This window comes from Habropoda laboriosa, unplaced genomic scaffold, assembly GCF_001263275.1.
Source record: "Habropoda laboriosa isolate 0110345459 unplaced genomic scaffold, ASM126327v1 scaffold57, whole genome shotgun sequence".
In the NCBI taxonomy this organism is placed as follows: Eukaryota; Metazoa; Arthropoda; class Insecta; order Hymenoptera; family Apidae; genus Habropoda; species Habropoda laboriosa.
In genome coordinates, this window is record NW_017100229.1 from 1,533,217 (window position 1) to 1,556,508 (window position 23,292).

At 49.2% G+C, this 23,292-nt stretch overlaps 3 protein-coding genes across 6 annotated transcripts in view; 1 reads left to right on the top strand and 2 right to left on the bottom strand.

The window, feature by feature from the left end:
* The first annotated feature begins 603 nt into the window (after positions 1-603).
* LOC108571310 (ATP-dependent RNA helicase DDX42) lies at positions 604-4,423 on the top strand. Of its 4 annotated transcripts, none has more exons than XM_017933317.1 (10): positions 604-682; positions 1,220-1,448; positions 1,538-1,810; positions 1,896-2,436; positions 2,654-2,882; positions 2,979-3,253; positions 3,334-3,484; positions 3,560-3,894; positions 3,969-4,097; positions 4,175-4,423. In XM_017933317.1, the coding sequence occupies exons 2-10, from the start codon at positions 1,234-1,236 to the stop codon at positions 4,349-4,351; spliced, it is 2,325 nt and encodes a 774-aa protein (XP_017788806.1). In that variant the 5' UTR covers positions 604-682; positions 1,220-1,233; the 3' UTR covers positions 4,352-4,423. The 4 variants fall into 4 exon arrangements, with proteins under 4 accessions (XP_017788806.1, XP_017788809.1, XP_017788808.1 ...); XM_017933320.1 differs by having other exon boundaries at positions 604-677; positions 1,225-1,448; XM_017933319.1 differs by having other exon boundaries at positions 609-682; positions 1,225-1,448.
* A 186-nt stretch (positions 4,424-4,609) lies between these two features.
* Positions 4,610-15,602, bottom strand: LOC108571455 (probable serine/threonine-protein kinase HSL1). Its single transcript, XM_017933511.1, has 8 exons — positions 15,227-15,602; positions 14,727-15,156; positions 12,728-12,940; positions 12,503-12,641; positions 9,119-9,245; positions 8,245-8,293; positions 8,007-8,186; positions 4,610-7,939 (listed from the first exon to the last, which is right to left on the bottom strand). Exons 2-8 carry the CDS (start codon positions 15,032-15,034, stop codon positions 5,443-5,445), a joined length of 3,513 nt encoding a protein of 1,170 aa, XP_017789000.1. The 5' UTR covers positions 15,035-15,156; positions 15,227-15,602; the 3' UTR covers positions 4,610-5,442.
* A 3,969-nt stretch (positions 15,603-19,571) lies between these two features.
* The window catches only part of LOC108571453 (serine/threonine-protein kinase 17B-like), a 38,185-nt gene continuing 34,464 nt past the window's right edge, over positions 19,572-23,292 (bottom strand). The window contains 1 exon segment of the mRNA XM_017933508.1: positions 19,572-22,961. Within this exon segment, the coding sequence (XP_017788997.1) occupies positions 21,974-22,961 (988 nt within the window). The 3' untranslated portion in view covers positions 19,572-21,973.

The window sequence follows — 23,292 nt, forward strand, 5'->3', positions numbered from 1 at the left end:
GGCTCGGATATTCGATCGATTCAGCTGTGATAGAACTATTTATGTCACTCAACCACGAGAGTATGAATGAAGGTTTTTTTTAATCGACATTGTCGCGATGTTGAACACGCGTTGAAAAATAACGCGTCCTATTCCCCGACGTCTTCTCCCTTTCTAATCGACATTCTGCCAAAACTCCTTTCCTTTCGCACGCCTCCCGGAGCAATTAATCTATTTCCTGAATGTAGCTCCACCAACCGTAATGATTATCGATATTTTACCACGATTAATTTGCAACAGGTTTCTGTTTCAAACGTAATAATCAGCCATCGTCGTTGTTTAATCCTCGAATAGGAATGAGAAAATGGTACCTTGTAAATTTTACCGTTAAATTTTCTATTCCAAATGCCGCGTTACGAATGAAATTTTCGAGGTAACAGTATCGAGATTTTTTTCGTAACGTTCGAGAGTTGTAAAGTGAATTGTATTTCTGAAAAAAAGATGAAAAAGAAAAAAAGAGAAAAAAGATAGATTCCCTTTGGGTCGTTCTCGCCTGGAGAGTGTCATTTAGGATAGCGGAGCCTCCACATGGAGGCAGCACCGTCTAAGTTGTTGCAGTATGTACCTTACCGTTCGATATCGAAGTATTTGGAGTCGCATTTCGTTAGATGTGAATTAACTTCTTGAAAGATATTTGTGTAAGGTAGCCCCGTTTCACGTAATCGTCTTAAAATACCGGCCAAGTAGTGGTACAGTGCTTGCGCGTAAAAAACACGTATTTCAGCGTTATAAAATAAATTAGAGAGCTACGAAGGTGTTCTAACCTCTTTCTTTGCGTCCAAATGAAAACAATATATGTGTATTTTTCGATTATTCTTTAATATCGTTGCATCAATATCGCGTACATATTAAACCAAACGTTCTTACATTTTCTGTACCACATTTGTCGCTCCGATAGGTATAAATGGAAAATGATAGATCTTTTACTTGGACTTCTGTCATATTCTACATATGTATGTATGTTTGTGTTTTGGAACTGGAACGTATCATCCTGTGAATAACAAAAATCTTATCATTGTCCTCCCTTCTGCGACAATTTCGCACGATTTATAATTGTAATTGAAAAGTAGGCCAACTTATGAATAGAAAATTTCCTTATCTGTCTAACTCCATTTAGCAGCAGTAGAAAAGTTAAGACCACACGCAAAAAATGATTGTCGATTAATCAGAATTTTAACAGATTAGAAAATAAAAATGAGTTATCACCGTGGAGGAGGTAATAAGCCAAAAGGATTTGGGTTTGCTGGCTTTCAAATGACTGGCACAAAAAGAAGTGGCTCCAACATACCACCACCTCCACCAAATTCGACTCTAAGCAAACAGGGCTATCACACTATGAATTCTATCACCGAAAATGCCTTATCTGCGTGCTGGGGTATGCCGAAAAAACGAAGCAAAACCGAAGAAGAGTGAGTATGCATATGTATATGTATACATATATATAAGTGTGGAGAGAACGAAAGGAACGGATTTGATTGAAAACGCGTGTATAAATTAGATACTTCGAGGACGACGACGACCCTCCACCATTTTCTTTGGAATATATCCCAGCACCGGGATCCCCTACTTACGATTGGACGAAGAAATCGGCTCCGAAGGGCGACAGCGATAGCGAGGAGGATCCGTTGGACGCGTTTATGGCTGGCATAGACGCGGAGGTAAAGAGAAATAATTACGAAGCTCAACTGGCCGAAGACGAGCGTAAAGAAGAGAAATCAAAGGGGTTCAGAGCGGACATCGACGGTGAAGACGACGAAGAGAGTTACTATAGGTAAGAATATTTGTTCAAGGGGGTACAATGTGATATTGGAGGGAGAAATGGATGGAGAAATATCGGGTTGTTCGTGTATAATAAGGTATATGGAGGAAAATCCAACAGCGGGTTTGCAGCAAGAGGAGTCTGACCAAGAGATCGAGTACGACGAGGACGGGAACCCTATCGCACCCCCCAAGAAAAAAGAAATCGATCCCTTACCACCCATCGATCATAGCGAGATACACTACGAATCCTTTGAGAAAAACTTTTACAACGTTCACGACGAGATCGCTAGTTTAAGTAAACAACAGATCGACGATTTGAGGAAAACCTTGGGAATAAAAGTATCCGGTCCCTCTCCGCCAAATCCCGTCACCAGTTTCGGTCATTTCGGCTTCGACGACGCGTTGATAAGAGCTGTTAGAAAAAACGAATATACCCAACCTACTCCTATCCAAGCTCAAGCAGTTCCTGCTGCATTAAGCGGCAGGGATATAATAGGTATAGCAAAGACCGGCAGCGGTAAAACGGCGGCCTTTATTTGGCCGATGTTGGTCCACATAATGGATCAAACGGAATTAAAAGCTGGCGACGGACCTATCGGCCTGATTCTCGCTCCTACGAGAGAATTGTCCCAACAGGTACTTGTTACGTTAAGGTAATTTAAGGTATAGTCGGTGGAAGAAATATCGCGAAGGGGAAAGGAAATTAAATCAGTTATATCTTAAGAGAGATTAAGCTTCGAATCGTTTTCTACGCTGATTTTACAACCTTGCTGTATTCCTTCCGACGATCGTACGTACGTTTTAGGTGTAATTCTAGGACGTAAGTTGACTGGGTTCTTTTGCGTGTTCGTAGATTTACCAGGAAGCGCGAAAGTTTGGGAAAGTGTATAACATTCAAGTGTGCTGCTGTTACGGTGGTGGCAGCAAATGGGAACAAAGTAAAGCGTTGGAAGGGGGTGCGGAAATAGTAGTCGCAACGCCGGGTAGAATGATAGATTTAGTTAAAATGAAGGCGACCAATTTGGCCAGAGTTACGTTTCTCGTGTTGGACGAGGCCGATAGGATGTTCGATATGGGTTTCGGTAACCGAGTGTTTCTTTTTAAAAAGCATGCAATTAGAACGAAGCTTCTATTAATAATACGTTTACTCTGCTTGTTACCGCTCTGTTTGGTTCCAGAGCCACAGGTGCGTTCTATATGCAACCACGTAAGGCCAGACAGGCAAACGTTGTTGTTCAGCGCAACTTTCAAAAAGAGGGTAGAAAAGCTCGCCAGGGACGTTCTGACGGACCCGGTTAGGATAGTCCAAGGGGACGTCGGTGAAGCGAACACTGACGTCACTCAACACGCGATAGTATTCAACAATAATCCAACCGGCAAGTGGTCCTGGTTATTGCAAAATTTGGTGGAATTTTTGAGCGCTGGTAGTTTATTGGTCTTCGTTACTAAAAAGGTCAGCAATCGTGCCGCGCGACTTCTAATTAGTAATGCTCCAGGATCGGTGAATTTTTCATTTTTCATTTTTCAATGTAGCTCAACGCGGAGGAACTTGCGAACAATCTTAAATTGAAAGAGTTCGACGTTCTGCTCTTACACGGTGACATGGATCAAATCGAGAGGAACAAAGTGATTACGGCTTTTAAAAAAAAGGAAGTCAGTACTTTGGTTGCTACTGACGTCGCTGGTAATTATACGATCGCTCTACATTCGCGTATACCTTGCCCGATGTCCCTCTAAAGTTCATTTTCATTCCTCGTAGCCCGAGGTTTGGACATTCCACATATCAGAACCGTTGTTAATTACGATGTCGCGCGAGACATCGATACTCATACACACAGGATAGGTAGAACAGGTCGAGCGGGTGAAAAGGGTACAGCGTATACCCTTGTGACGGAAAAAGATAAAGAATTCGCGGGTCACCTGGTCCGAAATTTGGAGGGAGCTAATCAAGAGGTACCAAAGAGTTTGATGGACTTGGCGATGCAAAGTGCTTGGTTCAGGAAATCAAGGTTCAAGGGTGGAAAGGGGAAGAGTTTAAACGTCGGAGGGGCTGGTCTTGGTTTCAGGGGAAGGCCTGATACTTCTTCGACATCGGTATTCCTTCTTTTCTTTCGGTTTTCTCCTCGGAAATCTGTCGGTAGGATTTCAAGTTATTTTTTATCCTCTAGAGTGGCGGTTCCTCGTCACAGGGATCGAAAGATATAAGCGAAGTTGTTAAGAAATTAGAAAGACACGGGCCAGGTAGCGATCGGTTGTCGGCCATGAAAGCTGCGTTCCGCAGTCAGTATAATTCTCAGGTAAGTTTCGTTTCGTTTACGAACAATTGAAAGTGGTAGCGGAATAGAGAATAAAATGGACGAGCATTTGATTTTAGTTCCGGGCATCGTCGGATCACACGTGGGAACAAACGATTACACGGCCTTCGGTGATAATGCCACCGCCGCCGCCTGTACCACCTAAACCAAACACGGAACAATCGAAAAACGAAGATAACCAAGCAGTGAATACCGGAGGAGAAAGGAAGAGGGTGAGAAAGAGCAGATGGGAATAATTACGCGACCGCAAAGCTACGATTATTTTGTGTATACTATCAATTATTATCGCTGATAATATGCGAAATAACAGCGACGATGCCGAATTGTTTTATATTATAATAAAATTTAATTTTACCAATCCTAATTATTTTTCCTCTACCTTTGAAACTTGGACAAGGTGTTGGGTTTAACGAAGAAGAGAGTCTTTATTGAGATATCCTCGATACAAAATTGAAAGAATCTTTGAAAAATCTAAACAAGATACAATGCTCTAATAGATCGCTAATTGTAAGTATTGTATGTATATGTATACTACGGTATAACGGATTGTGAGTTCTCGTTTTCGACGCACCAATTGAATCTAACACTAATGAGAAAAGAGAAAAAAGAAAAAAGGCAGAATTAGTAGAGGCAAAGTTGTATCGTAAAAAGATAATCTCGTGTGTGAGCAATATTCTGCGAACGCGATTTTCTATCGCGCTCTTTGTACGAGCTAAGCTCAGCTTTCAATTCCCGTGTGATTTGAATTTAAAATCGACACCATCGATACTTCCTTTTTCGTGGTTCGATCATTACCATTTTTTGGTCGGGATCAGCTGCTTCGTTTTCTCGGTATCCACGTGTCCATCGATACTACGCACTTTGAAAAAAAGAAGTAGTTCTCGAAGATCGCTCAATATGGAGATTAAGTCAAGGATAAGGCTATGACGATCAATCACGTTCAATCGCCTTGTTTGACCACGCGACGCTCAGGTGGGATGTTAATGACAGGTTACCGTTTGTCGTTCGACCATTTGATGACACACGCTCGCAGATTATTCGTCTGTCAGTATGGTCCAGTCAAAGGAAATGACTGTACGTCACTACGACGACGGCGACGAAGACGACGACGACGACGACGACGACGATTCTCTGATATTGCGACGGAAGTTGGCGAACGTCTGTCGAGGACAAGGTTGCGAACCGATTATCTCGTTCCTGATCCGTCAAAGTATTTTTCGAAAAGAGAAATTTCGCTGTTCGGTTCACGTTGTTCCGGCGGCCTGAGTCACTGTAATTAGGGAAGGCCAAGTTCTAGATTCAGTCTTCGTGAAAGGCAAGTCTATTTTTACGGGTTGATGTATTGAGGCATGGCAGGGCTACTTTTCCTTCTGGTCTTTTCGCTCTGCGACAATCCGTTCAACTGACCGACAGCCTTTTTGTTCGCGTCGTTGTTCTTATTGAACTTCTCCATTGCTCTGTTGTAAGATCCTGTGCAAACTCTACCCCAAAGTCTTTTGTCTTCCGGATATTGTTTGCCTCTCCCTTCGCTCGATGTTCTTTGAACGTCGTTTCTTCTTCGAACTTTGCCAGGATCCTCTTTCTCCAGGGACACGTTCGATCCTCCTCTGCTATTCTGAACGTCTTCCCAGGAGACGTTCGCGTCTGAATGGACGCTGGTAGGTGTTTGACAGCTGCTGTCACTGGACAGAGACGAGGATCTCACGAAAGAGGGTGGTACGACTAATTTCATTTTCTCGTCTTCCTCCCTCGGAGACAAAGACGAAGGTGGTTCGCTTCGAGCTCTGCTGCTCGTACGATTCTCTCCGTCGTTCCTATCTGGACTATCGTAGGGCAGGTTATCGTTCAAGATTATTTTAGCGATCGACGTTCTTTTCCTCAGATTTTCCAAGTTTTCCTTCGGATTACTCTGAAAACTGTCTACCCTTTGTAAGATGTCCTTTAGATTTACATTGACGCAGCAATCCGTATTGTACGTTGCCTTCGATCGTTCCGTCCTTTGTATTTCAGAGTTGCTTTTATCGTTCGTCGTCTTCTTAGGCGAGTCCTGAGGATCCTCTTTAATGTGGCACGTCATTTCTGGATATATGTAGTTGGGCAGTCTTTCTTTCTGTCGGGTGAAAGTCGAGATAGGTGTAGCAGCCTTTCGGGACTTGTTATTCGCTGCTTCCGTCGCGTTTAATTTAGCTTCCTTCACACACCGCTTGTACTTCTCGTCTATCGTTGTATCAACGTCGTCTTGAACCGTGATTTCCGTGAAAATGGAGTCTCCGTTGATCTCTATCGGAGGTAAAGTCGACCATCGGTCCGAAGACGATTCACCTTCACCGTTAGACTGTTCCACGTGATTCTCGTTACCCTCGTCCTCGTCTTCGTTACCCGAATCGACAAAGTTCTTCAAGATCCCCTCGTTTTTCTCGTTTTTCTTCCTCAGCTCCTCCCAATTCTTCCGCGGCTTGTAGCTCGTTTTCCTCCTCACGATTTTACTTTCGCTGATGTTGATGTCCGGTATGAACAGCCTCAAAGCCTTCGTTCCAGTCGGAAACGTAACCTCGTTCACTCTCTTTTCGGTCATTATGGCTTCCAAGCTGCTCCTCGAAGCGACCTCTTGGTGTTTGTTAAAAGCAGAGACAAGTTGCGCGACGGTGTACTTGGGTTCGTCGGTTTCTGACTCGGTAGAACGATCCTCTTTGTCGTCCGACGTTCCGGAATTGTTCGAACGACTGGAAGCGTCCGAGTGCTGTCGGCGGCAGGGTCGTTTGCCTGTTACGCCCTCCGTTTCGCGACTCACCGGCGTTTCGTCCGAATCTTCGGTCAGCGTGTCCGATTCTATCGATTTCAACGAGTCGAAATTCTCCTCGGACTCGAAAGTCCGCTCTCTCGAGGATTCCACTTCCGGCGATCGGTCGTTAAAATCCTTCGCGACCTCTGATTCCAGTTCCTCCGTGCTCGAAGCGCCTTTATTTCCATCTTGGGAACGTTTCTTCGCCTCCGTTAAACTGGGAATGTCGTCGTAGGAGAGTCGATCGTCGGTATCACACGTGGTCGCGATAGACGCGTTAGATGGATCGATACCTGGTTCGAGCCGTTTGAAAATTGGTATCGTGTCTTCAGTTTTGGCTCGCTGGTAGCTCTTCCTTCTTCGTCTGAGACACTCGAGGCTCCTGTATATGTCCAAAACCCCCTGGGACTTGGACAACGATCTCAAACCGTACAGCTTCTCGCGGGACTTGGTAATCACGGGATTTATTACCATACGCGGTTGCAACGAAGTCGAGGTTGTCGAGGAGTTTCCGTTGAGCAAACACGCCTGGGACTGAATTCGATTCAGACTTCGTATTCTAGACAGGAGTCCTCGACTGAGACCGTGATTCAGATTTGCCTGCGATCTACTTTGCGCCCGGCTCAACAAACCCTGCGTTTGCTCTTTGTTCAACAAGCAGCTCTGGCTGGTGCAGCTGAGATTGGTCCTGGAAGAGTTGAGGCTGGTCCGAGAATCTGCTGGACTCGGGAAATCCTCGCTACCTTCGAGACTAGATCGGCTTCCGGTGAGACGGTGACTCAGGCACATCTCGCTTTGACTCAGCAAACAATCCTGCAAGCTTTGATCGCGATGATTCGACTCTTGAGCGTCGCCCGACAGATTCGCTTGGCTGCTCGCCTGGCTCAAAAGCGCCGCTCTCCGCAGATTCTCCCGGCTGACAACTCGTTCCAGAAGGACTTCCCTCGACTTCGACAGGTATCTTCTGAGATGAGGCGACGCTTGTGTGGGCGCGCCTCGTAGCCAATCGTGACGCAGACATTGTTTCGCGGTCATTCGTGCGCTGGAACAAAAATAGACCAACGTCTCGGTGGCGTTGCTCAGCTGAAGCAGCGCGGCGAATAGTTTACCTTGGGTCCAGCACCAAAAGCTTCGCGACGAAATCCTTTGCCTGCGCCGAGATGTCTCCGAATAATTCTTCCGGGAAGTCTACCTCGCCCAAACAGATGTTTTGAAACGTTTCTTGATCGGTTTCACCACCGAACGGAGAGAAGCCAGTTAATAGAACGTAGGATGTGACGCCCAGAGACCTAGAGTTATCAGATAGGATAGGATTGGATAATTGTGTGGCGGTTAATCGGTACGTACCACATATCAGCGGCCAAAGTGATCGGCTCGTAGTGGAGGATTTCAGGAGCTGAAACGAAGAATGGCGATATCGTCATTTTTATTTGCAAACGAGATAAACTTTATCTAGTGGTCTAGAGCGTAAAATTGCGAGAGAGGTTTGTAAAGGTTGGAGATAGGATCGCGACGACTGTCCTCGTTCGCTTTCGAAAACGTCAAGCTCGATTAAGATATTCAACGGGAATAATGGCGCGCATCAATTATATCAGTTAGCTACGCGGCCTACGAGCGAGGTCCTATCGTTGAATAAACTTTGTATAGCATTCTGCCATTACGCAGCGCAACGCGTTGTATTCTCATGCGAAACGTAACGAGAAACGGGGAACAAAGAGAAGGATTGAAAAGGATTATCAGCCGAATGAAAAATGTATCTCGTAAATCTCACGAGTAATTAAAAATTCCCGATTGACGATAATCTCTAACGTTCAGTCATCCGTAAGAGTTTCTATAAAAGCGATCCGATAACTGTTCTTTCTCGATCTTGCGCAGAAAACCGTCAATGTCGATTAGCAATGCCTGAAACGACGAGATTTCAAAGCGCCGCGCCGACTGCAATTATCCTCTCCCCCCCTCTGCGGGTGAATGTCGCGTACGAACGTTTATTAAAAGCCCGCAATGAGGCTAACGTGTCAATTAATATCGATTATGTTTGCGATCTCGCTCGAGATATTGATTGGTAGCAATTAACCGAGAACGGGGAGCAAAGTGCCGACACACCTGCCGACTTACCTGGCTGGCCGCGGTGAATTCGCGATACAAAGTAATGTCCGCGATACATCATTCCGGCAGAGAAATCGAGAATTTCGGCGAGGTACTACAGAAAGCAGGTACTTACCCACGTAATCCGGTGTCCCGAGAATCTCGCGAACCTCCGTCCCCTCTAAGATCACTCTGGAGATCTCGAAATCGCAGAGCTTCACCTCGCACTCGGGAAAGCTGCCCATCATCACCAGATTCTGCGGCTGAAAAGCGCAACAAGGTCGAATGGAGGAAATTTCGTCTTCTCGATATCAATTGAGTCGTTAATCAAGCCGGAGCCTTTTCGTAAATAACCAACGAAAAATGGCCTCGTTGATATTTTTTTTTGTTCGTGGTTATCCCGAACAAAATGCCTGTTAATAGGCACGCGTCGATATTCGTTGGGACGAACAGCAGGGCAATTAGAAGGCCCGAGTATCGGGTATTCCGCGCGACGAGCAACGGAATCAGGTATGCCCGTGCACGTTCTTCCTTCGGCCGTTTCGCGAATCCTCGATGATCTACGCGTTGGAGAAAAAATTCTCGGGGGACTTCGGTCCATGCAAATGAGGCTGACTCGAACAACGTTGCCAGCTAATGGCGAGTTAATCGCGGCATCGTGCGTCGTTCTTTCCACTCGCTGGTACGATACGAACGTTAAACGTCCGCTATTTTGGAAACGTTTCGTTTTCCTTTCTTCTCGATAAATCGCAGGATCGTTCCGCGAACATCGCGGATCATTTACATAAACACGGCAGATGCTGTTACGATAAATTCGAGCGCGCGCTCGAGGAATAGAATGGGGAATATTAAGTTTCCCGGTGAACAAGCGTGCGATCGAGGCTACGATCTTTGCTGCGTAGAGCTGTGTTGCTCTCCTCCTCGAGCAAGGGAGAGAGGAGGACGCTTACGCGTTTTATTTGCACGACGAGAGTCGCATAAGAATGCAACCTATATTCGATCGTCGAGCGTCGTCTAGAGGAGCCTAGATTTCCCAACGGCCGGTTCTTCGCGTTTCCTTATACACGTCACCCGTTGCCATTTCCCAGCCTAACAAGTACACGCTGGAGCTCTAGACCCACGCCTCTCGCTCTCCAATCTACGAAATACGGATTACTCTAACAGCGGACAGGTAGAATCTTCCTTCGATACGTCCAGGTCCTTGAAGATGTGATCGCGTGGGCGACCTCTGAATATTCAAAGTTTCTCTAGGTTGATAAGTAACGACAAAAGACGTAAAACTAAATTGTCGCAATACCGCCAGAGTTGTTGTTACGTCCGGTGGTGGACGTTCCGCGGCTCGAGATAAATCTAATCGCGGCCTCCGACTCTCGTTGATCGACCTTTCTCTTGTATTTCCTTCCAGGCTCGAACGAGACACTTTTTTCCCTCGTTGGTCGAGGGATGTCACGAAATCCCACGCGACCAACTGGCCACGTTGCTCCAACAATTTCGGCGTGGGCCGTGGTACGATGGTATAACCTTCCATCCCATTAAACCTTCGTAAAGAAGCGCGTATTTACACGTCCGAGAGGAGTTTAGAGCGAGTTGTTCAATCGAGTTAAAGCTGAAACGAAGCTGACTTATTAAACATCGAACAAGCTTGCCCTTTCGAGCACGGTGGAAAGGAGCCGAGGCGTTTCATTAAATTTCCTCTCCTCCTCTGTTCCAGTAAACGTCGCGAGACACCCAGAGGTGCTCCAGTTACGGTGAACAGGTTAGCTGCGAGTGATCTAGTGATTCATCGAGTGCAAACTGCTTTATCGAGATTATTCCTTTATACTTGCTTAGAGAACACGCTTAGGCACACGGTACCTCCGTCCTTTGCTTCGAGCTTCTCGACGCTCGGAGGAGCTCGAGGTAGCGCGTATAGTAGATCTGCGCGTATCGAAGAACCGGTGTCCCGTCCCCCTTCCTTTCTCTTTCACGGGAATTTCGCGAGTTATCAGCAGTTGCTCCAGTTATGGCGGCCAGACATAGGTATCGAGCGTTCAGCGAGATAGGAACCAGGTGTGATTCACCGACGAAGCCAGGGCGTGGTCGTTCCACCGCGAAGAGCGTGGGGCCTTATTGCGTTCTGTTTTTCCTCCTGGATTCTATCGCGCCGTGCACGCTCTTACAAACGACGAGGTCCTTTCCCGGCGAAAGACTAACCGCTCGTTCGAGGAAGAGAAGCGGAGAAGAAAAAGGAAGGGCCAATTTGTAGAAGGACGGAGGTTTGGACGGAGGATCGATGGTTTGGAGCGAGGCGGGACAGCGTATCGCCTACGGTGCAGTCTGCACCGCGAGACAATGTAATTGCATCGATTCGGCGGTGGATACAGAGAGGTGCAGCCGGCTGCTCGCACACGCTCGCACACGCTCGCACACGCTCGCCAGCATGGCGGTACATGGAGCGTCCCGCGCCTCCTCTCCCTTTGATACGCGCCCCGCTACATCCAAATACGGTGGTCGAGTGTTTATGGAGCGCGGGAATAATGTACACGCGCGCGGCGCGGCGCACGCAACAGCTCGCGAACCGTGGATCGCATCATTTCAGACGTGAATTCTCACATTTTTACCGAGAGAAGAAAGAAAGGAGAAAAGGAAAGGAAGTTTCCGAGTTGTTCCCAGAAAGGAGATAGAAGGGCAAGGTGTGTAAGTTTGCCGAGGCAGAAATAAGTAAGTTGGCCAGAGGGTAAAGACGTATCGAGTGGATCGTAAGTCGCGTCGAAGGAGACAGTGGTACACGTTCGCCCAGTTCATATCGATATTGATCGCGCGCGAAAAATCGAATTCGGAATGGACAGCTAAATAAACACCACGGACGGAGATTCGAGGGAAAAGATTCGCGCGCGACACGATTTACGTCGTCGATAAAAGTCGGCACGCGCTCTCGAGGATCTTGTCTCGGAGGCTCGTCGACCTTTCGCCAATTTCTCGCGAGGATAACAAGGAGGAATGCTTTTATCCGTACGCGACAATGAATCGTTTACCGCAACTTTGCATTTCCCCCCCCTCCCACCGGATCCTTTCTCGCTTTGTTCGCCAACGAGTTTGTTTGTTTTCCCGTTGCGCGGAGGGTGTCGTAAAAGCGCGGAACTCTTAATTACGCCGACGCGATGCTTTACGATCGTTGTAGCTCCTTGGAAAAATCAAAGCCAGAGACGATGGTCGTTATCCTGAAATCGAAAGCCGCGCCGTGGATGCGATCGGAAACGCGCGTCGTTTCCATTCTTCGTCGCGTCTCGCGAGGTGGTGTATCTCTTCTTTGTCCTGCTTAGTTCCCTCTGCCGACTGATTGGTATCGCATCGCGTGGAAGTTAGGAGAGGAGGGAGATCTAGGAATCGATCGAGCAGTGCGCAGACTGGAGACTTGCACGCGTGAAGGAAATCGTCGGAACTATCCGGTGACGCGACGTCGAGCGCAGAGTCGGTTCCGGGATCCGGATATACGAGAAGCGTGACAAGTTCGCTTCGACCTTTTATGGGTCGAACTTACCTTGATGTCCAAATGGGCGATATTTCTCTCGTGGAGGTAGGCAAGTCCTTCTACTAGCTGCCTCACAAAGTGCACCACGTCACCTTCGAGGGGCACCAAATCGCCGTCGATGAGCGTCTGCAGATCGCCTCCGGGGGCGCTGAAAGTGTCGATATCAAGTTGGAGCAACGCTCTTTCTTTCTTATCGTTGCTACGTCGCGGATCGTGGAGAGAAGAGCTACTCACTATTCCATCACGAGAATAATTTCCTTGGGAGTCTCGTAAACGTCGTGCAGGCGAACGACTCGGGGGGATTGCGAGCAGAGGGAGAGCAGAGCGATCTCGTGTCTCAGCTCGGCGCTGCAGTCCGCGTTGAATCGGTTCCTCGAGGAGTATTTCGCCGCGTAGAGGATACCGGTCGATCGAGATCTGCACCGATACACTTTCGCCCATTGTCCGCTGTGTGGAACCACGTTCGAATCTGTTAGTCGTTTTCCTCCAGCGAGGTGGAGAGGGGCGGAGCAACGACGAATGTCCGCGCGGAGCAGGAGCCTCGTAAAGTTCAACAGACAAGCGAAAAGACGAAAGCAGGCGGCAACGGAAATTTTGTTGGCCGTCAACCGGAGATTTTTACGATCGTCGTGGAGGATTCCGAGCGTCTCTGTTCGACAAGGTCGACGCCGCGGCGCCTGGCAAGGCTGTGCCCGGAACGCGTGCAACCGCGACGCTCGCGAAGCGACTGCTTTTACGCTTCTCTCTGCGGGGCCAACTTTATCGCGCAAACGTCCCACGCGACCGGCAAACGTCTTCGTTGTTCCGTTCCGTCCCGCTCACCGTGTTCTCGAAACATTTTACTTAGAACCTTCTTCGACTCTCCCGGAAGAAACGTTCCCGGCGCGGCGGCCTGTAAATTTCCAGCGGGGAAAGTAGACGCCCTTGCGCGCGGTGATCGCCGAATCCTCGTGACTCCCCCCTCCCCTCCAATTTCACCCAGCCTCTTTTAATCCGGACCAGATAAGCGCGACAGTCGTAACGAGCATCTGATAGTGGGTGCAATTAACTTTAATCGTTCGCAATTTGAACGCACTGGCGAGCCTCGATTTTCCAGGCCCCTCACCCTCGCCCGTGGCGCGAGCAATTTTTGCGCGCCGTTCGCCGTGGATTCAAGGCCCGTTTCTAAAAGTAATTACCAGGTGTGCTCGAACCGCTGCGCTGGCCTGCCCGCGATACCGAATCGCAATCACGCTCTCACTGAATCATCGGGAATACGAACCGATCGGGGCAGAGATCGTGCTACTATATACGGTCGATGCGAACCGTTGTCCCGACAATCGGGACGATCAAAGCGTTCTCTCTCCGATGATTAAAGATCCCGGAGTGATCTTAGGAAAATTGGATTCCTCGTCGCCCGTCCACGGGATAATTTATGAAAATTTATTGCCGTCGTTCCTTCCTCGCCATTTTTATTACCCCTGTTCTTGTATCGAGCAATTAACCGTAGACGCCAACTTGTCGTTCGCCGAATTAACATTCGTCGTTTCGCCGCGTGCCATGCAAATTCTTCGAGACATCCGCTTGCCTTTCGCGTCTCGACCGTTTTGGCGAGATCGCGAGCCGGCTCGTTAACGAGCCCGAGTCGGAAAAAACAGCCCCCTGAAATTTGCAAATTCCCAGGGAAATCGCCTTTGTATCGAGCAAATTCGTATCGTTAACGATGCAAAATCACCGCAGGCAATTGCATTATCGATGCACGACGACGTGTTTAAACCTGCATTAACGTATCCGACAAATACCGAAGGAAACAAAGTTCAACGAGTTTCTCGTGGCCTTTCGACCAACTCTAACGGTCGTCGTTGGACGCAGTTTCGTTTTTACGGTGGCTGCATCTGGAGCGACGGGATTAACATATTATCGCTTTCGGTTGGGCGTGCTCCATTTCCAGTGCCACTTTGCCTCGATTCGAGAGCTCGAGTGCTGGCTACCGAGTACAAGAGGCTAGCCGGAAAAACAACGAGGATTCAAGAGAAGATCTCGCGGCACCGTATCATTTCAAATGAAATTATTAGCGTGAAATTACACGTTGCAGAATCGCGATCTATTACTTTCGTTTGCTCCCCTATGATCGTGGATCAACGTCCGATGCGCCTATCGCGGATAATAACTAGGCTAGAAATTAAAGATCGCGGCGAAGGTCGATTCCTCACTGCCCTACCTCCGTTCTAAACGGTTCTAGGGGATGTCTTACTTAGCGAACGGCTTCGGGTCGATCTCGTAGTGCTCGGTGATGGGCCCCGTCTTCACCACTCTGGCCAGCTGCGCCTCCTGAACCAGAACCAACCCCTCCTTCACGTGTTTCTCGCTCCACTGCACTCTACACCTTCCTCTGCATCTCTCCTCGCCGTTGCCTCCTGTACGCTTCGCCTTCGCCTTCGCCTTCGCCTTCGCGTTCGCGCACTTCCCCGAGGACGCTTGCAGGTTTCGACGCTGCGGTCGTGGCGACGTTTTCCTCGCGGACGACATCGTCGGTGACTGATGGTTCGGCTGATAGATCATGCTAGCTCACCTCCTCCTCCTCTTCCTCCTCCTCCTCTGTCACCACCAGATTCGCACGAGAATTTCTTCAACGAGCACGATCGAGCATACCGATAAACCGAGTCCTCCCAGGGCATCGAGCGCTGGAACACGCCAACCAGATTCGGTTAGCAGAGAGACTTTCTCGGACACGGCCCGAGTAAGTAGACTTACCTGCGCTGCTCAATTTCCCAAGCAGCCAAAAACGGCCACGGAGAACGATCCAAGCGGTGTTACTTTCGATTTCACTGGACGAACACGAGCACTCGAACCCGAAAACTGGCCAAGGATAGCGGTGCGGCGATAATAGCAGAAGCTCGGTTAAAAGTTCATCGAGCAGGCTGGAGCATCGGAGATTCGGTAGGCTCGATCGACGATAACAACGGCGATATTCGCATCTCTCTCTCTCTCTCTCTCTCTCTCTCGCCGTTCCAACGAGAGATCTCGCGAGCTTGACGGTCGAGCGCCGCGGCTGAAACTGGCCACGAGTTGGCGAGAGACCACAAGCTTCGTTTCAGCCCGCTTCTCTTTTCTTTCTTGCCGCGGTCGACTCGCTGGACCATAGACTACTCGCTCCTTCCTCTCGTTCCCTCTTTCTTTCGAACCGTCCTCCTTGCTTCGTCTCTCTCCTCTCCCGCCTCGTCGCGTCCTCCTCCACTCCTCTTCGTCCCACTCCTTCTCTTTCTTCCTCTTCGAGTGGACACACGAGCGCGGCTGTCGTTGTTGTTGCTGCCGCCGCCGCCGCCGCTGCTTTTAGTGCTGTTTACGCCGCTGGTGTACACCGTCTCTGACGTAGGTGGTATCCAGCCGAGGCGCACGATCGTATTATGCATGTACATAAGTTGCGCTTTCAGGGAGGTAGGAAAAATTCCGCCGCTTCCTTCCTAGATCCTGTTCTCGCGTGGCCACCGTGCTCTTCTATTTCTTCTCTCCCCTCGCGTCCCTCGCGGCCGAGCAATCCATCATTCCTCGCTGTTCCGAACAATGCCTCGGAAACAAAGGTAGACCGTGATGCTGGTTAGAGACAGATAATAATTTGTTTCGCCTTCAACGAGACACCTGTGCGACAGATCTTGCTTCGGAGGTCGTTGAATCGTTTCGCGGATGATGGAGATTCGGTTAGGTTAGCGGAGAGTCGCGGTAGTGAAACGAGGTATAAGCGTTAATATGTTAATGAACGCGTGGGGGTCTTACCTTCGATATTTCCATGCCCGATTGTATCGCTTCTTGGAAACGAGTCGATCACGTTGATCTCGATCGCTCCAACGGACGTGCCAGGCCTTCCGTCATATTTCCTAGAGCGTTGCGTGTTCTCAACAGGACCACCTCGTTACGCGTCAGGGTAAAATCGAACAAGGAGATGCTCGGTCCCAGATCCATGGGATAAGCAAAGGTTTTTCCTGGTCGCGGGTTCGTTAAGGAGAAATCGATTAACGAGGAATCCGAACGTTTCTTTTATTCCACCTCTGGAAATCGTGCAGCGACGAAAATTCTTCCTTGAGCTTTGTCCGGCGAGTTTTCCGACCGCGACCGGACGGTTCGATTACGCGGCGGGACACGCGCGAATCACGAATACTCGGAACCTTATCCCCGCGAGTATTGGTAAGTACGTGCAAGTATCCACGAGAGTGGTGACAAGCAATTAGTACCGACAATTAGCGGCGGCGTGTTCGATCGCGATCGCGCCAAGGATAATTGCTCGCTTATCCACCGCTCGTCTACTTTCAATGACGAATTCGCAAGCACTTTTTTACCCGGCTCCTCACCGACGCGACGTTCACCTTCGACGCGAGAAAAAGAACGATCTTCTCTCTCGCCTCGTCTGCCGTATTTCGTTCTTCGTTGTCTACCTACTAGCTCTGCCTAGGCTTACGGGAGACGTACGCGTAGATTTCCTCGAGCGGACGGGATCGAACGAAAGTCGTTGGTTTTTCGGTTTTTCGTTATTTACGCAGGTTATTCGAGCGAGAAAAGCACCATTTACGGACTAAACTAGCGAGCGGCAGCGCGAACTCGAGGTCGTGTCTCTCTTCTCTCGAGAAATCAATTATCCGACGGCGATTGAACGTCGTCGGCTCGCTTAATGATTTCTCTTTATAGGTGCAACCGGCAAGTGTAATAAATTCAAGCGGCGCGTCATTGTTGCTCGAGCCCGGATGGCTCGGCGGCTGGTTCGATTCACGGCAACGTCCTCGATTCGATGCGTTCGCGCGTTTCGCGGCAATCGAATCGGAACGTCTCACTTTTATCGCGATGAAAACGAAAGCCGTCTAGCTCGCCTTCGAGAAAACGTTCCGCCTAATTTCGGCCTCTTCCTCGAGGTGGAACGCCGAGGAGAAAGAAGAGTATCGTTTTAATTTCCGGAGGAAACCGTCTCTCGCGTAATAAATAACGCGTCAGATTTTGCCCTTTCGCGAGCGCATAATTCATCGACTGACGTTTTTAAGTATTTTGCACGGTCGCGGTGCTCGTTTTGGTGGCATTGACGGTACGCGCCGCGTTTTACTTCTCTCCGCTGTTAAAACGATATAACTTATTGCCCGCCATTCAACGTGGTCGATCCAAGATTCGATTACGATAATAGCTTATTCGTTGTCCGAATTTCTTACGATGTATCGCCGCGCCGGGGAGATAAAACGGAGAACAAGCTGCCATAAAAAAAAAAAAAGAAACCAACAGATTTCTTTGGTCGCCAATTAGTCGGACGTTATTTATTATCTAGCAGTCGTGGATTAAGCTAAGCGTATTACGTCCGCAATTATACCCGGCCCAGATTACTTCACCAATTCGCGCGCGTGCCCGTGGAAATTTATTAATTTGCAAATGTATCGACGGCGAGCGGTGCTCGAGTTGCGAACAAGGCCAATTATCCGCGACGGACGTGTTCGTGAAGGAGGATTGTCTAATAATCGAGGCGAAGGCACGCGACGAAGATCGTTGACCAGTGGAGCGTCCGTTTTTAATCGGCGCGTAAGAACAATGGTCCGAGACAGCGGGTAGCGCGACTCAAACTCGTTAGATCCGTGAAGGAGAAGCGACCGAGCATTATTTACACGACGAAGGAGACGGTATCCAGAGGGAATGCAAATTACCGACTACCATAACAGACGGTATGATGCGTGCACCGGTTGCTCGTAATGCGCGACGTGCACAGCATGCACGTGCAACGTTCTCCTACGATTTACGATCCAAGAATTAGACACAATAGGAACGACCGGCTAGTGTCTAATAACCGAGTTACGACCATACTTGGCGGCCGATTAATGCCCACAGCCTCTACGTACACTGCCAGAATTTGCAACTTCTCCGTTTCAACAGGATCGCGGGCGACATTTGTCTCGGGCTATCGTTAAACCCTTTTTCTCCCCGAAACCCTCCAGACGGCTCCTCGTTAGACTTTATCCTCGCTGCCCAGGTATATCTTACCGTTCTATGTACATATATACCTACACGATTCTGTATCGGGAAAACGTCGATCGTACATCTCCTCGTTTCGGTGTATTTCCCCCTTTCATCCGAGTTATACGATTCGTTCGACCTTCCCTCCTCGCGGATTTTAACGCGTTTCGTTGAAAGTCGCTTCCGCTAACGGAAGCAGCCCCGATGGCGCCTAGGAATTGCTAAATCAACGCCCGCGAGATGCGCCTCTTCGGCACCTGTCGAGGTCGCGAGGGGGGAAAAAGCGCCGCTTTGGCCAATTTATACTATTGCCCGACCGAAATTCCACGCTCGACCAGACTCTTACAAACGTCTGCCGAGCAAACGGTCCCGCTGAAAAACCGTGTCCCGTAATCCGTCTGGTCGGTCTCAGCCGGAGGAAACTTTCTAAAAAAATCAATCATCCTGTCCGCGCGAACCCGGATGTCGTCGATTGAATTTTAACCGGTGACCGTTTTCGAGATTCTTGAATATGCATCGCGGGACGCGTGGGCGCCCCTTCAAGGCGAAATTAACGCGCTTTCGATTACGGTATTCGTCAAAGCGTCGCGTCGGTTACGGTTTCTCCTTTTGTCTCGCGGGGCAATTCGAGTCGAAGCGTAACGCGATTAATTACAGGCACCGATCTCTGTCTACTTTTCGCGCAAACACTCGATTCTCGGATTAGAATGGGATTAGCAGCGGCTTTTGTCCCGGCAGGAAATCTTGCCGGTGAATCACCGGCTCACCTGGCTGCTATTAATGCCCGCCTATTTATAGGATGAAAAGAAAACCGACGGTCTTGGTGAACATTCGGTTCCACATATGGGAAAAACTACTGACGGTCTCGGCTACACTTTGTACTTTATCGGTCTCGTCGAAATTCGTCGGATAAAGGGATCTTCTCTCACGGACAATTCTCTTCTGAATGATTTGCGGCATTTATTTTTGCACGTTATTAAAATTAATACAATGACAAGAGAAATATTTACACAAGGTCTTATAACGTCTACATACTCGGTTCTTCTTCTCATCGTAATTAACTTCGATATTAATAACATTACAGCAATAACAAAGGGAAAAACGGCACGCTCTCCTGCGAGGCCCAACGATCGAAACGGCACGAGAATAAAACGCGACACGCAAAAATTAATTAAATACGAGGATACAGGGGTGAGGGGGAGGAGGGCAGAAAGTAGACGGAAATAAATAACGACGACGAAATTGGCCTGGAGAAATGGTAGAGCCGTGTCGCTCGGGTGCACGCCCTTCTCTACCGTGTTGTAGCAAAACTATATTACAGGTCTCTATGATTTTTTCTTCTTTGATTCTCAGAGGCAATCATCGTGAATTCACGCAGCAACACACTCCCTCGCGTTCCTTCCTTTTTTTCACACCTCGTCACACTCGTCAAACAATTCGTCGCATATCACGCGTTCTTTCGTGTCGTCGTGCGTCTACGTGTCCCTCCGTGTGCGCCTCGGAATTTCAACGGACGAACGCTCTCGATAATAATCGTTCGTGGAGTCCAAAAAACAAAAAAAAAAGAAATACAGAAAGAAGAAACAATTCGATAACGATTCCCTCGATCCACGAGGTTCGATGCCACGAAACAACGATCGCCATTTTCCATACGCAATCCTCTCCCGGGCAAATCTATTGCTGCTTTTATAAAGGCTGGAATTAGAGACGTTTCTCCTGACGTTGACGCGCGATTCGTCGTTTCGATCGTGCGCTCGCCCCCTTTCCTCGAATCACTCTCGTCTCGTTTTTCCACCCTGGTAATTTTTCGTAATCGTTCGCCGGATGTTGCCGCGATTTCAAAAAAAAAAGAGAACGAGGGAAACGAACGAGTTCGAACAAGGGGACGAGCGACTATATATGACTAGCATTTACAGAGCGCTCCCTTCGACCACGGAAGTTTACGCTCCACGAGATTTTTTAGCGTTCGCCCTTGCACAGTTCGCGGCTATGCCTCGCGATACGACTGTTCGCAAAGTTAGGTATCTATACGTAAATCGATATATATCTATATATATATTCGTGTATTTTATTCTCGCGACCTGACGGAGCTGAAAAGATCGCGAGTTTGTTCAACTAGTGAGCAACTCTCGATCGTTCCATTCCTCACAAAACGAAACTCGTCCCTGGATATGTTCTGCGGCGGTTAAAGGTTCGATTTAATATTAACGGCGCATCGTCGGTATATCCTAGACGGTAGAGGGGGGAAAGTGAAAAAAGCGAAGATTGTAAAAAACCGTGGTTCTGTTCGGTGGTGTAGCGCGGTATTCTGCGCATCGAGGGGGTACAGAGTTCTCGATCTCCCTCGAGAGACGCTATCGATCCAACGAGAAGAATTGGAGACGCCTAAAGCTAGTCTAGGCTCTCAATTTCGATCGATCGACGGCGCGATTGGTGAAAATCGCCCGTACGACTAATTGTAAGGCACTGTGCGAACTTCTTTTGCTTGCTCGTTCACCCGACTCTTCTTGGAAGCATCGATTCGTTCTCTCACCACGCTCTCTCTCTTTCTCATTCTTTCTGACTCTCTCCTCCATCGTGCTCGCGATGATTTTTCCCGTGGCAAGATGCGAACGGGACGAAACAAAAATAGGCACTACGAGTGTGCGTTCACGATCCCCGTGTACGACTCGATACGACGATTCTTCACCGTCGTGTACAAGTACACGCATACGGATTCTCTTAAAAAGTTGAATACGGTAAAAAGGCACCCAAGTTATCGAATTTCGATCTTAACGAGATCCCCCGGAATGGACCTGAAGGTAATTCGTTAGAGTCACTGCTATCGCCACGATCCAGGCCGCGACGATCTCGACGATTCTATTATGGCTAGATTGCGCGAATCCGCTGCCGCTCGGTCGACCAGTTGCTCGCGCCATTTTCCACCTCGAATAGCTACTCTAGAATTCCGAACGGAGTCTGACATATGCCTGACATTTACCAGTTACGTAATAATCGCGAGGTTCGGCCCCCCGTGGAACGCCACGGTGCACCACAGACTTTCGTTTCTCTCGCGAGAGCAACTCGAACGAGCGACTCGCGGTTCGTCTTCTACTTCTTCTTCTTCTTCTTCTTCGTTCGTTCGACCGGTCAGTCTCTCTGTAATGGCAAACGACACATCGACGCGACGTTCCATCGTCCGATCTCCTGCTACCACCTCTCCTACGTGTATGTACAATCTCTACTTCGGTTAACGCAACGTACAATCTTTCCTCTCGGTCGTCCGAATAGTATTTACAAGGCGCGCGCCACGAATCGGTACCCGCGCCACTTCTTCCCAATTCCTCCGTTTTATTTACAGCCGCTACTCTCTCGATCGGGTGCACCGATTCCTCGTGTAGCACGCACCGGTACCGAAACATACGTGTACTGTACACCGTAAAGTAACAATATGTACAACGGACCCCGCGCGAGATCCAGGACTGCGAAGCTGCTCGAGAAAGCCCTTCATGGACAGGTCACCACGACACCCCGCAACCGCGTCTACGATGCTCCGTGGACCTGAAATCTTCGAATACGTGCTTGCACCGACTCGTACTGCACCTCGCTGTATCTGGTGTACCTGCCAGCTCTGACCGGCTCGCGGATCACGACCAGGTTCCCTCCCCTCTCGCGGTGCGCTTCCAGGACCGTCTTTCCGTGGACCGACGGTGGCGTGGAGATTTTGCTGAATTTCGCGTTCGTCGTTTCCGACGAGAAACGGCTGATAGCTTTGCTAACCACCCCGTTGCACTCCCTGGGCCACACGCGCGTGTGGTGCCTCGGCTCCCATCGGTCGGAGGTCGAATCCGTGGTCGCGAATGGAAAACTGGCTCTACCTTGATTCTTCCCGTACAGGATGAAGTCCAGCGAGTCGTCCGAGTAGATGCTGCTTCGATCGCTCGAGCTGTCCACGGTGTCGCTGTTGTTGTCGCTACAGTGGAGCTCGTCGCCCAGGATGTAGACTGGGGTGCACTTGAACACCTCCCCGGCGGGCATCGTGTGCGTGGCGGTCGCCCTCCTTTGCGTCCCGCTGGACACGTTCGAGGAGACTACTGTCGTACCGCTCGTCGGGGAAACTGGTTCGATTATCACGATCTCCCCGGAAAATTTCTGCGCCAGCGAGTCCATGTTCCTTTTGAACGTGTCCCTGCGATCCGAACTTAGACCGAATCTCGCGGGTTTCGGAGACAGCTTCGACTTGGAGTACAAGTTCTCCGTGTGAGAAGAGATCGCTCTCGTCGCCGTGCTCTTCGTCTCGACGCTCGACGATCTCTGCTGCTTCTCCGAGTCGTTCTTCGGCGTGGTGGATACCGTTTGCTGCTCTTGGATCGAGCTCGACTTGGTGGACGTCTTCGACTCCGACGAGGAGGTGTCGTCGATCGAGGACTGGTCCAACGGTGAGCAGGTGGGCGTAGACAGAGACGGCTGAGGATCGTCGAACATGTTGAACCAAGAGTGTTGAAGGCATTCCGTGACGGTGAGGCGCTCGCTGGAAAAATAACGGAGATCCTTCTTATGAAATTGTGACGCGAATCGCGGGACACGTCTAACGGGGCAGTTGGTTGCGTAACGCGTGGACGTGGAGATGCGCCAAGAAAGGCAGGGAAGAAGAGCGAAAAGAAGGAGTTGCGGAGTAGCGGAGGTGATAAAGCATACGCTGCAAGGGAGATAAGGCGGTGGAACGACGAGGATATTCCGGATGGGGACTTCCTCTCAGCTGTCCGACTGGTCGACGATAAGGAAATCTACGAGTTTTTTAGCGGAACTCGTTCGATGTGCCGACGTCCTTCCCTTCTTCCCGTTTCGAAGAAAGTCGCCGC